Source organism: Rattus rattus, chromosome 4 (genome assembly GCF_011064425.1).
Source record: "Rattus rattus isolate New Zealand chromosome 4, Rrattus_CSIRO_v1, whole genome shotgun sequence".
Lineage (NCBI taxonomy): Eukaryota > Metazoa > Chordata > Mammalia > Rodentia > Muridae > Rattus > Rattus rattus.
In genome coordinates, this window is record NC_046157.1 from 12,285,241 (window position 1) to 12,299,544 (window position 14,304).

General features: G+C 39.7%; 1 gene segment (V, D, J or C); it reads right to left on the reverse strand.

Moving 5' to 3' along the window:
• Positions 1 to 5,752: 5,752 nt before the first annotated feature.
• LOC116897835 lies at positions 5,753 to 8,192 on the reverse strand. The segment is given in 2 exon segments: positions 5,753 to 6,060; positions 8,129 to 8,192. Coding segments are annotated over 2 exon segments (372 nt in total).
• Between the last annotated feature and the right edge of the window lie 6,112 nt (positions 8,193 to 14,304).

A 14,304-nucleotide genomic window follows, 5' to 3' on the forward strand; every position in this document is an offset into this window, starting at 1 on the left:
TGTGTGTGTGTGTGTGTGTGTGTGTGTGTGTGTGTGTGTGTGTGATGTGCTTAACTTGTGTTAGGATATCCAGGGTTTACCATAGTGGGATTCATTTTCTAAGGTGTCATGTTACCCTGGATCTGGTTGTTTGTCTTTTTACACTGGCCTTTAGCCATCTGATTGTTTATGGATATTCTTGATATATACCAAGTATTGGGAAGGTTGGCCAAATCTGGTTGTTTTTCAGGCTGGATGGTCCTGGACAGAATATTTTTGGTCAGCTGGCCTGGATCTTCCTTGTGCTGTGGCCTGGATATTCCTTGTTTGTTGGTCCTGACGGTGGATGTTAGACAAGAGGTAAGTCACTGAAGCTCCATGGGTATTGCCCTAATCATCAGGGAAGCTTGACACACCCAAGGATACTTGGAAATTTGGGTAAGAGATGGGGGAAAGGCAAGAGAATTGGGGGAAATTATATAAACTGGATGTTTCCTGTTTGGCATCATGTTGGAGGCCAGTAGAGCAGTGGAAATATGATAGAGGTTCAGGAACAGCCTGCAGCAAGCCTAGGGTAGCTAGGTGTGCCCTAGGGGACAAGCAGGAGAAATGGGGGTAAAAATCTAACTTAGGATTTCCTTGTTCTGTGACCTTTGTGGAGGCTGGCAGAACAATGGCCAGACTCCTTTTCAATAGTTCTATCTTCTAACTGATTTTCTTTGTAAAGTCCTGGATTATATTACACTTTTCCTTCACCCTTTTATTTGTGTTTTCTTTGGCATCATACTGGCATTTATTTTTTAACCTTCTCTTTAATTTTCTTAAGCTTCATTTTAGTGTCTTGTTTAAATTCTTGTAATTTTAAGTGAAATGTATGATTGTTCTTTTAAACTCCTTGTCCTTGGGTTCATTTGTGTAATTCTCATTGCAAATATTTTTACAATATGGGTAAGTTTTTAAGAGAAGATACTGGATTGGTCTTTCATATTGCTTGATCTTTTATGATGAAATCTAGGTATTTTTATGTTAGTTCTAATATGGAATTGGAGGATCAGATTGTGGTAGAGGAATGTATGTTTTGGTAGGTTGGGCCTTGAGGTTGGAAAAGTCTTGTGTGGCATAAAATCATATGCGATGTGGAATCCTGAGTATTCTATAGGATTGGCTTCCCTGTCCAAAACTGTCCTCTGCCAAGACAGAGGTATTTTGAAACAACTCTTTGGGATACATTGAACATGGTACTATGACAGAAATTACAGCCTTACGTGCCTAAATTAAATAGTTAGAAGGATCACATGTGAATGTCTTAAATATGTCACTCCCAAATTGGAAAACCAGGAATAAACCATCTTAAAACCATGTTGATTGCAAGGAATAATAGACATAAAATATAGGTAGAAATATAGGTTATATTATGAGAGGGGATGTTGTAAGGTAAGGATGGGTCTGGAAGAAACCTAGAAACAGGTTGTTATGCTATATGGAAGGCCAAATTAGAGCTCTGAATGTGGACCTACTAAATCTTGTAGTTGACTAATGGGTCCTCTGTCACATATGATTATCCTATAATCTCTTCCATGTTGGGAAAAATACCAACAAAAATGAGGAAATTAAAAAAATCATGTCTCTCTAGAACAGCTTATACTCAACAGAACTGGGAAGTCTAGAAAAAATGTGAAATTATACAGATGCCATGTACAAAGTTAAGTCAAGTTAAACATCTAACCAGTTCCATAACATAAATAGTCGTCCTTATAACCCTCCCAACAAAATAGCCCTGCACATATGAGGGCTCTAAGTCTCTAATCTGGAAGGAGAGTGTACAGAACATTTTTGAGGCTTTACAGACAGATGATTTGGATCCAATCATAGAACTTCTATATGTCTCCAAACATTTTCATCCATAAAATCATGAAAGAAATGTTACTACAAAGTGTGTGTAACCACTCACTGTAGTGACATGCCATCCCTGTCCAAGTTAATGAACCCTGAAGCATCCGGCTGGCCCACAAGTCACCTCAGAGAAAGGAGGCTCACACGTCTGCTGTTTGCTGGCTCACTGTTGCCTCTGTGAGTTATGAAAACATAGTTAAGCAAATGATAAAAGGCTTGAACTTATATTTGCAGACATAATTTGAAAATAATCTGGAATTATGATGGCAAAAGAAAAAAGGCTTGTAAGTGGACAGGCCTGGTGGGATGCACCTTTAATCCCAGCACTCAGGAGACAAAAGCGGGTGGATCTCTGGGGGTCTAAGGATAGCGCAGTCTATACTGCAGGTTCCATGAAAGCTAGGGCTACACAGTGAGACCCTGCCTCAAAAGTAAATAAATACATAAATACATAATCTATAGGACTGAGGAGGTGGGTCAACCAGTAAAGAACTTGCTTTGCAAGCATTAGGACTGGAGGTGAATTCCCAGAAGTCATGTTGAAAACAACAAAAAAACAAAAACAAAAACAAAAAGACAAAACCAAGAGAGGTAGTAAGTTCCCTAGGACTTCCTGGCCACTAGTCTAGACTACTTGACAAGTAAATTCAAAGCCAGCAGAGACCATGTAGATGGCATCCCTAAGGTGACACTCAAGGTGTCTCTCTCCTGCACACAAGTGCACCTGTGCACGTGTACACACACACACACACACACACACACACACACACACACACACACACACACACACACACCTAATGAAAACAATACTAAAAAGACGAGAAATTTTCTGAGCCTTTAGCAAAATCCTAATTCCCTGGCTCAGCAAACCAAATCCTATATGCTTAAAGGGGAAGTTAAAATTTATTGGGAAGGGTTCTCTCTATTCAGAAAATAAGGTTCAAACAGCATCTCTCTTCAAACTATGCAACAGAGCTGTGGAGGAGCTCAAGTCAATCCACTACCAGAAGCTGTGGATTCCCTACCCTGAGCTGGTACTAGAAGGTCTTAGTTACCCCCATGTCACCAGCTGCCCAGAGTAAGCCCACAGCTGCTGGATAAACCTCCAGGACAACAGTGCTTCCTCTGAACATAAATAATAACAATTATGTGTTTCTATGCTTCACACAGCTCTCGAAACATTCTTTCTTAAGTGCTAGGCTTTCCTACACATGAACTTGTACACATGAACACACATAAATATTTTTTTAAATAAAATTTAAAAGTATTTTTCTCCTCTAAGACTTAAAAGCTTCCAGTTAGACAATCTCCCCCTGAATGTCTTTTTCATAAACATTCTAGCATTTAGATGTCAGCATTGACTACATTTGGTAGCTGATTAAATACCACAGATCATGTCCCTCCCGGGTTATGCTGTTACCCCCAGTTCCCAGTGGCCGGTTCCATTGCAGGCCTTTCTGAGCACTTAAACAGCCACGCACAACCTTTGACACTGTGACACATCTACAAAGTTCACGCTTCAAGAACCATGACCGAGTTGCAAAAGAAAACTCTCAGAAGGTTTAAAATCAGTTTACAGTTTTGTGCTGGGCCATAGCCCACTCCTCAGGTTGCAGACAACTGTACATAGACCCACTTTCCAATAACTGTGTGCTCTTCCTGGGCCAGGAAAATACAACCCCCAACAAAAGGCCACTCAGAAACCCCATCTGTACCACAAAATCCCTTTGAGGAAACTTTTTTTTTTTTTTTTTTTTTTTTTTTAACTTGAGTATTTCTTATATACAATTGAGTGTTATTCCTTTTCGGTTTCAGACAAACATCCCCTCCCCTCCCTTCCTTATGGGTGTTCCCTCCCCACCTCCCCCATTGCCGCCCTCCCCCAACAGTCTAGTTCACTGGGGTTCAGTCTTAGCAGGGACCCAGGGCTTCCCCTTCCACTGGTGTTGAGGAAACTTTTGATTCATGCTTTTAAAACTCTTTAGATAAAGGAAATAACATTCGAAATGTAAATAAGAAATACTCAAGTTAATACAAAAAAAAAAAAAAAGAACTCACACTGAATATTTTTGGAGATTGTTAGAAGAATTTGAAAGTTCTAGAACGTTTAAAAAGAAATCCACTTCTTTGGCTTTACAAAAACAAATGCCCATCAAACTTCATCAAGGAGAAAAGGAGCCAGGAGGCAAAAGTTTTTTAATGAGACTTTCTGTTTTCAGTTTCTCTGTTTTCCAGCCTAGCTGTTCACTGTCCCCCATCCTCCAGTTTGCTATGTTTTAAATCCTCTAAAGATTAGTAACGATGGCTGTTATAGTCTTTTTCTGCTGGAAAAGAAGCTTCTTTGATTAGAGCAGAGAGCCACACTTAATTGTGAATGTCCTGGTAAGGTTTTTTTTTTTTTTTTTTTGTCAACTTTAAACATACTAGAGTTATTTGGAAAAAGGAAACCTAAAATGGAAAAAAATGATTCCATCAGATTTGTCTGTAGTCAAATCCCAAGGGTATTCTCTTGATTAATGATTTATATGGGAATATCCACTTAGCTCTGTGGTGTTACGAGTGGGAAGGTGGCATTGTGTTGTTTAAGAAGACAAGCTGAGCATACCAGAAATAGCAGTGCATTAAGCATTGTTCCTCCATGGTCTCTGGAATATGTGGTTGGAGCCATGGGTGCCTCCATGTGTACTCATTGTTTGGTGGTTTAGTCCCTGGGAGCTCTGGTGGTGTCTGGTTGGTTGATATTGTTGTTCTTCCAATGGTGTAGTAAACCACTTCAGCTCCTTCAGTCTTTTCTCTGACTCCTCCTTTGGGAACCTCTTGTTCAGTCAAATATCAAAAGATCAAGTGTGAGTAAGTGTGTGGTTTTATTTCTGGGTCTTCGATTAGTTTCCATTGATCATTCTTTCTGTCTCTGTACCAATACCATGCAGTTTTTATCACTAGCTTGAGGTCAGGGATGGTGACCTCAGCTGTTCTTTTAAGATTTCTATTCACAATTCTGGATTTTTGCCTTTGCAGATGAATTTGAGAATTACTCTTTCCACGTCTTTTTACATCTGTGTTGGGATTTTGATGGGCATTATATTAGATAGGGATTCTTCTGGATAGGAAGTATCTTCCAGTTCACTGATGTTACACATTGATGATACTTGTTCTTCATTATTTGGTTTCTTGAATAAAATTGTGAGAGAAAAATTAAGCCACACGTATCTCACAACAATGATGATGAGGCAGTTGGAAGAAGAAAAAGTAAACACAAAGGTCATTTTTGATGATACCCTAAACTGGGGTATTGATACAATCTTGACTTCAACCTTGGTTTCTTTATCTTCAAGAAATTATTAAAGAAAGACTTTTTGTGAAGGCCATGGTGCAAAGATGGCTCATAACTTCTCATACTACTGAAAGAACCTCTTCATTGGGTGTGTCTAATTTGATGGAGATCCCTTTATATCTACTATTCTGAAATCCTCTGTTCAACATACTGTTCTGCCGTAACATCCTAGGACTTCAGAAGCAATGCTTAGTTGATCTCCCAAAGGAAGTAATTTACAGCACTTGCCTAATGTAGGCTCACACATACAAATAAGGAAATGGATCTTGATGGATATCTCATTCACCTTTCTCTTCACTCATGTCACCTTTCCCTTATCACTCTTTAATTAAATAAATATTATGTCAGTGTATCTTAATCCTATGCAATCTACTCACTACGTAATCTCCTGGAGAACTTGAAGGAAAGGTTAGCTTAGAAATCTCATATGTGGATAAAGTAGGCACAGATATGTTTATAGGTTGGTCTACGGTCCACTTGTGGCTGAAGAAAGACCATACAAGTTATAGACAATGGGTTTGTGAGTCACTTCCCCATATGTCTAAATCACTGTGGAAGATTATCATCACTATATTCTGACAAACAGTAATAATCAGCCTCATCCTCAGCCTGGGCGTCACGGATTGTCAGAGTGGCTGTTGTCCCTGAGCTGGACCCAGAGAATCGGTCAGAGATGCCCGAGGGCCGCTTGCTATCCTCATATATCACTGTCACGATGGACTGGTCTGGCTTTTGTTGATACCAATGAGCATATTTTTTTGATAATTCATCACCAACACAAGAGAGTGAGACAGTATTTCCCAGAGTGACTGATGCTGAAGGTGGTTGGATCAGCTCATAGCTGGTCACAGAACCTGTAAGAAAGAGCACATAGAGAGGTCAATGCATAAAGTGTCACCTCTGGACTTCTGCCTGAAATCAAAACCTAGGGTGAGCTTGAGGAGAGGGCTGAGAAATTTACCTGCATACAGAGAAATAAGAGATATTAGAAGAGAGGCCCAGGCCATGATGAAGATGCCTCTGTGCTGAGTGTCCTACAATCACTGCCCAGCTGATTCTCTGCAGGCTTCTCTTATAGCATCTGTAATCTTTTGGGGGGAGGGAATAGTTACTTATGTAAATTTATTCCATCCATAATGCTTTAAGGAGGGTTTCAGAGGTGTGGACTTTTCTAGAACATTTTCCTTTTTCATTAGGGTATTGACTATTTCTTTTCTTACAAAGCGTGTTGCTTAGAAAGTATATAATCACATGCTTTTGTAGACTCTTTATAGTCCTTTTTGTTTTATTTCAGATATGGTGACTGCTTTCTCCTATGGTGCTCCCATTACCAAAGTGGAATACCAACTCTCATGAGGATTCATTTTGTCCTTTTTTTTTCAGTGTTACCATGATCTATTTTTTTCTTTTTTAAAAAATTAAATATATTTCTTTACATACATTTCAAATATTCCCTTTCCCAGTTTCCTGTCCATAAGCCCCCATATCCTCCAACTCCCCCATACGGGTGTTCCCCCATCCAACCCCTTTACCGCTCCCCCCACATTCTGCTGTACTGGGGGGTCCCACCTTGGAAAGACCAAGGGCTTCCCCTTCTTCTGATGCCCCAACAAGGCTATTCTCTGCTACATATGCAGTTGGAGCTCTGGGTCATTCCATGTATAGTTTTTTGGTAGTGGCTTAGTCCCTGGAAGCTCTGGTTGGTTGACATTGTTGTGAACTCAAGAAGTTAGACTCCAGAGAGCCAAATAACCCTATTATAAATGGGGTACAGAGCTAAACAATATATTCTCAGCTGAGGAATATTGAATGGCCAAAAAGCACCTAAAGAAATGTTCAACATTCTTAGTCATCAGGGAAATGCAAATCAAAACAATCCTGAGATTCCACCTCATACCAGTCAGAATGGCTAAGATCAAAAACTCAGGTGACAGCAGATACTGGTGAGGATGTGGAGAAAGAGGAACATTCTCCCATTGTTGGTGGGATTGCAAATTGGTTCAAGCACTCCGGAAATCAGTCTGGAGGTTCCTCAGAAAATTGAACATTCGACTACCTGAGGAACCAGCTATACCTCCCCTGGGCATATACCTATATGTTGCTCTAACATACAACAAAGACACATGCTCCACTATGTTCATAACATCCTTATTCATAATAACCATAAGCTGGAATGAACCCAGAAACCCTTCAACAGAGGAATGGATTAAGAAAAATGTAGTACATCTACACAATGGAGTACTACTCAGCTATCAAAAACTTGAATGACTTCATGAAATTCATAGGCAAATGGAATGAACTAGAAAATACCATTCTGAATGAGGTAACCCAATCACAGAAAAACATACTCGGTATGCACTCATTGATACAGTAGATATTAGCCAAAAGCTCGAATTACCCAAGATGAAATCCACAGACCACAGGAAGCTCAAGAAGAAGGATGATCAAAATTCAGATACTCCCACTCCTTCTTAAAAGAGGGAAAATATCCATAGGAGGGGACATGGAAGCAAAGTTTAGAGCAGCAAGTCAAGGAATGACCATTCAGAGCCTACCCCAGATGTGGCCCATATATATACAGCAACCAAACTAGATAAGATTGATGAAGCTAACAGTGCATGCTGACAGGAACTAGATACAGATCTCTCCTGAGAGACCCAGAGCATGTCTAATACAGAAGTCAATGCTAGCAGCAAACCACCAACTGAGAACAGGACTCCCTTGAGGGGAATTAGAGGAAGGATCGAAAGAGCTTAAGGAGCTTGCAACCCCATTAGAACAACAACATGATCTATTTTAAGGTACACATTGAGAATCTAATTCACCAGACCTACCAAACAAATACCTTTCAGTTTTTCTTTGTTCTGTCAAGGTCATTAGGCATAGAGTTGTACAGACTTTGTCCAGAGGTGAAGGACTCACCTCTCTGTGATTGACTAAGAGAAATACTCATTATCAGAGTTGTGATCTGAAGCAGCATGAGCATTCACACCATTCTTCAGATCTAAAGAGGCTCATTCTGCAACAGACAGTGTCCCTATCCTGGTCTGAGACTACATGTGAGCACAGCCTGCCATAAGATGTTTGTAGGAAGTGGAAATGGAATAGTGGTTGAGATTTAAAGAAAATGCTCAGGCAGGTGGAGAGCAAGAAACTGTTGGACTGATTATAGAGTAGGAAAAATCATAAGCAGCCATTTTTCTGTAAAAAGCACAGAGAACCCATGCTCTCACACTGAGTATCTATCTAGAGTGCTCAAACATCAGGGTGAATCTCCAGGGACTCCATGAAGAAAGTTGCCCAGGATGGTTGCTGGAACCAGGCTACTCTCATGGATTTCTTTGCTGTTTTCCATATATGTGCCAGTGTTCTTTGGTTTTATAATATAAATCTGATCGAATTTAAGCACTACCGTTCAGATCATGGAATGGATTCTCTGGTTTGACGTGTCTTTGAGCTCCAGGGTTGCCATCTACAGAGAACCCTGGCTCGTCCTTACTGCAGCTCTGTCACCCCCTGCTGACCTTAGGACTCATAGCAGGAACTTCTGTCTCAGTTGACCACAGCACACAAGAGTTAACAATGTGGGGTGAAGGGGGGAGGGATTCCAGTTTGATTCTACCAGGTGCACCCACACTGGCATGTTTAGTACAGGACAGTGAGGAGAGAGTCACGTTGTTCAAGGAGGTGTGTCAGGGACAATCTCTGTGTGGACAATCAGGTGTGGGACAATCCAGCACTAATCTCTGTGGTGCTGTGTTTTATCTCATGTTTAGTCAAAGGAACTTCATCTATAAGTGAATTAAAAATATGAATTAGAAAATTACCAGAACTTAAATACATAAATCAATCCTAGATCTTAAGTTGTTTAAGCTAAAGTTAGAGCCATTGTCATCTCACTGAGAACTGGTCAACAATTGTTGTGTCCAAATAACACCATCATTTACATCCGTTACTATCACTGTTATATCATACATTTCACAGTTCAGTCAGGAATTCCACATGTGTCTTTTCATAAAACCAGTATTTCCCTATTTTGCTATTTAAGAAGGCCTGCTCCTACCAAAGGGAAAATATACTCTCTTTGAATTCCTATCCCTGGATTCTCAAAGAAGAAATACCTTCCAGGGGCTTCCAGGTCCCCCTACCAAAGCCAGGTCCTGTAAGGGTAGTATAATGGTTGCTTCTTTTTTTACTGTAGCATACTAGAGTTTCAGAGTCCTGAAAAACCTCGAAACTAGGGGTGGAGGATGGTATAAGCACCTGTAAATGTTGCATGCTCCAGGAGAAAGGAAACAGATTCTGAGGTCTGCAGGCAGTGGTGTGGGTACCCCAGATGTCTGCCTCTTAGACAGGCATTAAAGGAACCCAGTTCTGACTCATAGTCCCAAGGGTTTGTGTCAGTTAGACAAGTGAGTTGGACTGAAGACTACTATTAATGTGCATCTCTGATCTAGGCCAGGACTGCCTTTCAAGTTCACCAACACAGAAGAGGGAATAATTTAACTGTGGCCATAGAATTCAGAAGACACATTCATAGTTTTAATGAGGAATAATGAGTAAATTTACCACAAATTAAATGGTCATTTTAATTACTATTTTTATTGAAATTATGAGTCATTTATTATTTATTTAGCTGCATATAAGCATAACAGTAGTAAATCAATAAATTTTCATGTAATAGGCATTTCAATTTTACTTTATTATTTTTTGTGCATATTGCACATAAGCATAATATTTATATTATTTTACCTTAATTTCTTCCCCCTTAACTTCTAATTTCCCTGACTCCTTAAATTGATGACCTCTTTTATAACTATTGCTATATACACACATATATTTATAAAACCCTTTGAGTCTATTTAGTGTTGCCCTTTAGTTTCATTTAGTTTCTTCCTTTCCTCCCTCCAAATACTCCCAGATAACACTCTTTGATCTCCTTCAATTTCATCTTCCTCTTCTTCTTACTCTTCTTCTTTTGCTAACTGCTGTTACCTGCATATTTATAAAGACATTTATATCCCTCAGTATAACTTGTTCAATTTGCATATTGCTGTGTATGCATTTTTAGAGGTTAAAATTTGGCTGGACAATTAGTTGTTGTGCTCTTTACTCGGAAAGACCACCTCTCACGCTCCCAGCTATCTTTAGTTGCCAATATTTCTCTTTATAGAATTCAGGTCCTCGTGGGTTATTTCCCATACATTTTGGCACATCTATTGGTATTGTTCTTGTTCAGATCACATTTATGATATCATGTTGTTGATACTCTATGGGAGGATTTTTTGATATTACTAGGAGACACAGTTTCACATCAATTTTTCTGATATTCTTATCTTATAATCTGTCTAAATTTCCTTCCATAATGTTCTTTGAACTTTAAGTGATGAAGTCATTTATTGATGTTGCCACTAGGAGTGCATTCCATGACTCTGTATTTTGACTGATCGTGATATTTTGTAGTGGTCTCTCCCTGTTGTAAAGATAAGTTTCCTTGATGAGGGGAGAAATTTACATTCATCTGTGGGCATAAAGATAAATGTTGATAAATTGTTGTTAAGGATTATATTTATTGGGTCAGTAAATTTGTGGCTGTATATTCTCCTCCAACTATTCACAAGCACTGAGTTCTTAGCCCAGTTTCCAGTACCAGGCACAGCCTATCATTTACTGAATAGGTTTGAAATGATATTAGAGAGGTATTGGTTACTCCCAATGTATATGTGCCACTACTGCATCCATAGGGTCATTGTGATGTGCTGGTCTTGATGTAGTTCATAAGTGTCATAGCTGCATCAGACTGTTGGTCGTATCACTCCTTTGAAAGTCTGCATGTCGACTTTTGGTTGGACCATGCATTTTTGCATCAGAGAAGGGCAAGTTAGATCAGTGCTGGCTTGGATCCTCTGCAGCCTCCTGAACCTGTTTTGCAGTGCATAATGTCCTCAGTCATATTCTTACACCTCTGTAGTCTAACCAAGGGCAATAACAATTAACTGTATATTTACGGAGTCTTTTGGGAATCATTGCTGACAACTCAAAAGAGGGCTTCTCATGTGTATTGGAATTTTCACATTATTTTGAGAATTTTCTATTCAGAACTATAGTCCATTTATTATAGGAGTCTTTGGTTTTCAAACTCTTCACACATTCTGAATGTGAATCATCTGTCAGGAGTATAGCTCGTGAATATTCTCTTCAAATCTGTACGCTTACTTTTCACTTAGTTAACTGATTTCTTTTTTCATATTTCTAAAAATAAGTTGATTATCTTATTTATTTACATCCCAAATGTTTCCCTACCCCTAGACTCCCCTCCTAGAGTTCCACCTCCCATCTATCCTCTGCTTCATATCTGTCAGGATGCCACCCCCAGGAATCCCCTTTCCCTGGGGCATCAGGCCTCTTCAGGATTAGTTGCACCTTCTCCCACTAAGGACAGACATGGTTTTCCTCTACTACATATGTGCCTCAGAAAGCCTGTGTATACTCTTTGGTTGGTAGCTTAGTCTGGGAAACCACAGCGGTGGATGTTAGTTGATACTGTTCATCTTGTAGGGCTTACTAACCCCTACAATTCCTCCAATTCTTCCCCTAATTCTTCCATAGGGGACCCTGACCCCATTTCAATGGTTTGGCTGTCAGTATGTACATCTGTCTCTGGCAGTTGCTGGTATAGTTTCTCAGAGGTCAGAATTCTATGGTCTTGTCTACAAACAATATTTGTCCTTTTGAACTCCTTTAGTTATTTTATTGTTCTATGAGAATTTCAAATACTGCAGAGAAAAGATTCAGAAAGAGTTGTTAGCCTTGCCTTGTCCTTGATTTTAGTGGTATTGTTTAAGTTTATCTCCGTTTAGTTTGGTATTCACTGTAGATTTGGTGTATATTGTCTCTATTTTGTTTAATTACTGCCTTGTATCTCTGATCTCTCCATGTGGTTTAACATGGATTTTGTAAGATAGTTTTCATCATCTAATGAGAAGATCTTGTGATATTTCTTTGAGTTTCTTAATATAGTGGATATTGTTGAGGCATTGTCATGTATTGAACTACCCCTACTTTCCTGAAATGAAGCCTACTTGATCATGGTGAAAGATGTATTGGATGAGACTTCGGATTCGGTTTGTGAGAATTTTATTGAGTATTTTTGCATCCATGCTCATAACTGAACTTGATTTAATTTTCTTGCTTTATTGGGTTTTTATTATATGGCACGGGAACTGTCACTCTGTAGAATGAATGAGGTAGTGTGCTCCTTTTGTTTCTATTTTTTGGCATAGTTTGAAAAGGTTGATGTGTATTGGTGTTAGCTGTTCTTTCAAATTCAAGTAGAATTCTGCACTAAAACTATGTGGTCCTGCTCTTTTTATGGTTGGAAGTTTTATGTTTGTTTGTTTGTTTGTTTGTCTGCTTCTATTTCCTTATGGGTTTTGGAACTGTATGGAAACAATGCCTCACCTTGATTTAGCTTTGTTATGTGGTACTTGTTTTTTTTTCCATCTTTATTAACTTGGGCATTTCTAATTTACATTTCAATTGTTATTCCCTTTCCTGGTTTCCAGGCCAACATCCCCCTAAGCTCTCCCACTTCCTTTAAATATGGGTGTTCCCCTCCCCATCCTCCCCCCATTGCCACCCTCCCCCCAACAATCTAGTTTACTGGGGGTTCAGTCTTAGCAGGACCCAGGGCTTCCCCTTCAACTGGTGCTCTTACTAGAATATTCATTGCTTCCTATAAGGTCAGAGTCCAGGGTCAGTCCATGTATAGTCTTTAGGTAGTGGCTTAGTCCCTGGAAGCTCTGGTTGCTTGGCATTGTTGTTCATAAGGGGTCTCGAGCCCCTTCAAGCTCTTCCAGTTCTTTCTCTGATTCCTTCAACGGGGGTCCTATTCTCAGTTCAATGGTTTGCTGCTGGCATTCGCCTCTGTATTTGCTGTATTCTGGCTGTGTCTCTCAGGAGAGATCTATATCCGGCTCCTGTTGGCCTGCACTTCTTTGCTTCATCCATCTGGTCTAATTGGATGGCTGTATATGTATGTGGGGCAGGCTCTGAATGGGTGTTCCTTCTGTGTCTGTTTTAATCTTTGCCTCTCTATTCCCTGCCAAGGGTATTCTTGTTCCCCTTTTAAGGAAGGAGTGAAGCATTAACATTTAGGTCATCCGTCTTGAGTTTCATTTGTTCTAGGCATCTAGGGTAATTCAATCATTTGGGCTAATAGCCACTTATCAATGAGTGCATACCATGTGTGTTTTTCTGTGATTGGGTTACCTCACTCAGGATGATATTTTCCAGTTCCGACCATTTGCCTACGAATTTCGTAAAGTCGTTGTTTTTGATAGCTGAGTAATATTCCATTGTGTAGATGTACCACATTTTCTGTATCCATTCCTCTGTTGAAGGGCATCTGGGTTCTTTCCAGCTTCTGGCTATTATAAATAAGGCTGCTATGAAAATAGTGGAGCACGTATCTTTTTTTATATGTTGGGGCATCTTTTGGGTATATGCCCAGGAGAGGTATAGCTGGATCCTCAGGCAGTTCAATGTCCAGTTTTCTGAGGAACCTCCAGACTGATTTCCAGAATGGTTGTACCAGTCTGCAATCCCACCAACAATGGAGGAGTGTTCCTCTTTCTCCACATCCTCGTCAGCATTTTCTGTCCCCTGAGTTTTTGATCTTAGCCATTCTAACTGGTGTGAGGTGAAATCTCAGGGTTGTTTTGATTTGCATTTCCCTTATGACTAAAGATGTTGAACATTTCTTTAGGTGTTTCTCAGCCATTTGGCATTCCTCAGCTGTGAATTCGTTGTTTAGCTCTGAACCCCATTTTTTAATAGGGTTATTTGTCTCCCTGCGGTCTAACTTCTTGAGTTCTTTGTATATTTTGGATATAAGGCCTCTATCTGTTGTAGGATTGGTAAAGATCTTTTCCCAATCTGTTGGTTGCCGTTTTGTCCTAATCACAGTGTCCTTTGCCTTACAGAAGCTTTGCAGTTTTATGAGATCCCATTTGTCGATTCTTGATCTTAGAGCATAAGCCATTGGTGTTTTGTTCAGGAACTTTTTTCCAGTGCCCATGTGTTCGAGACTCTTCTCC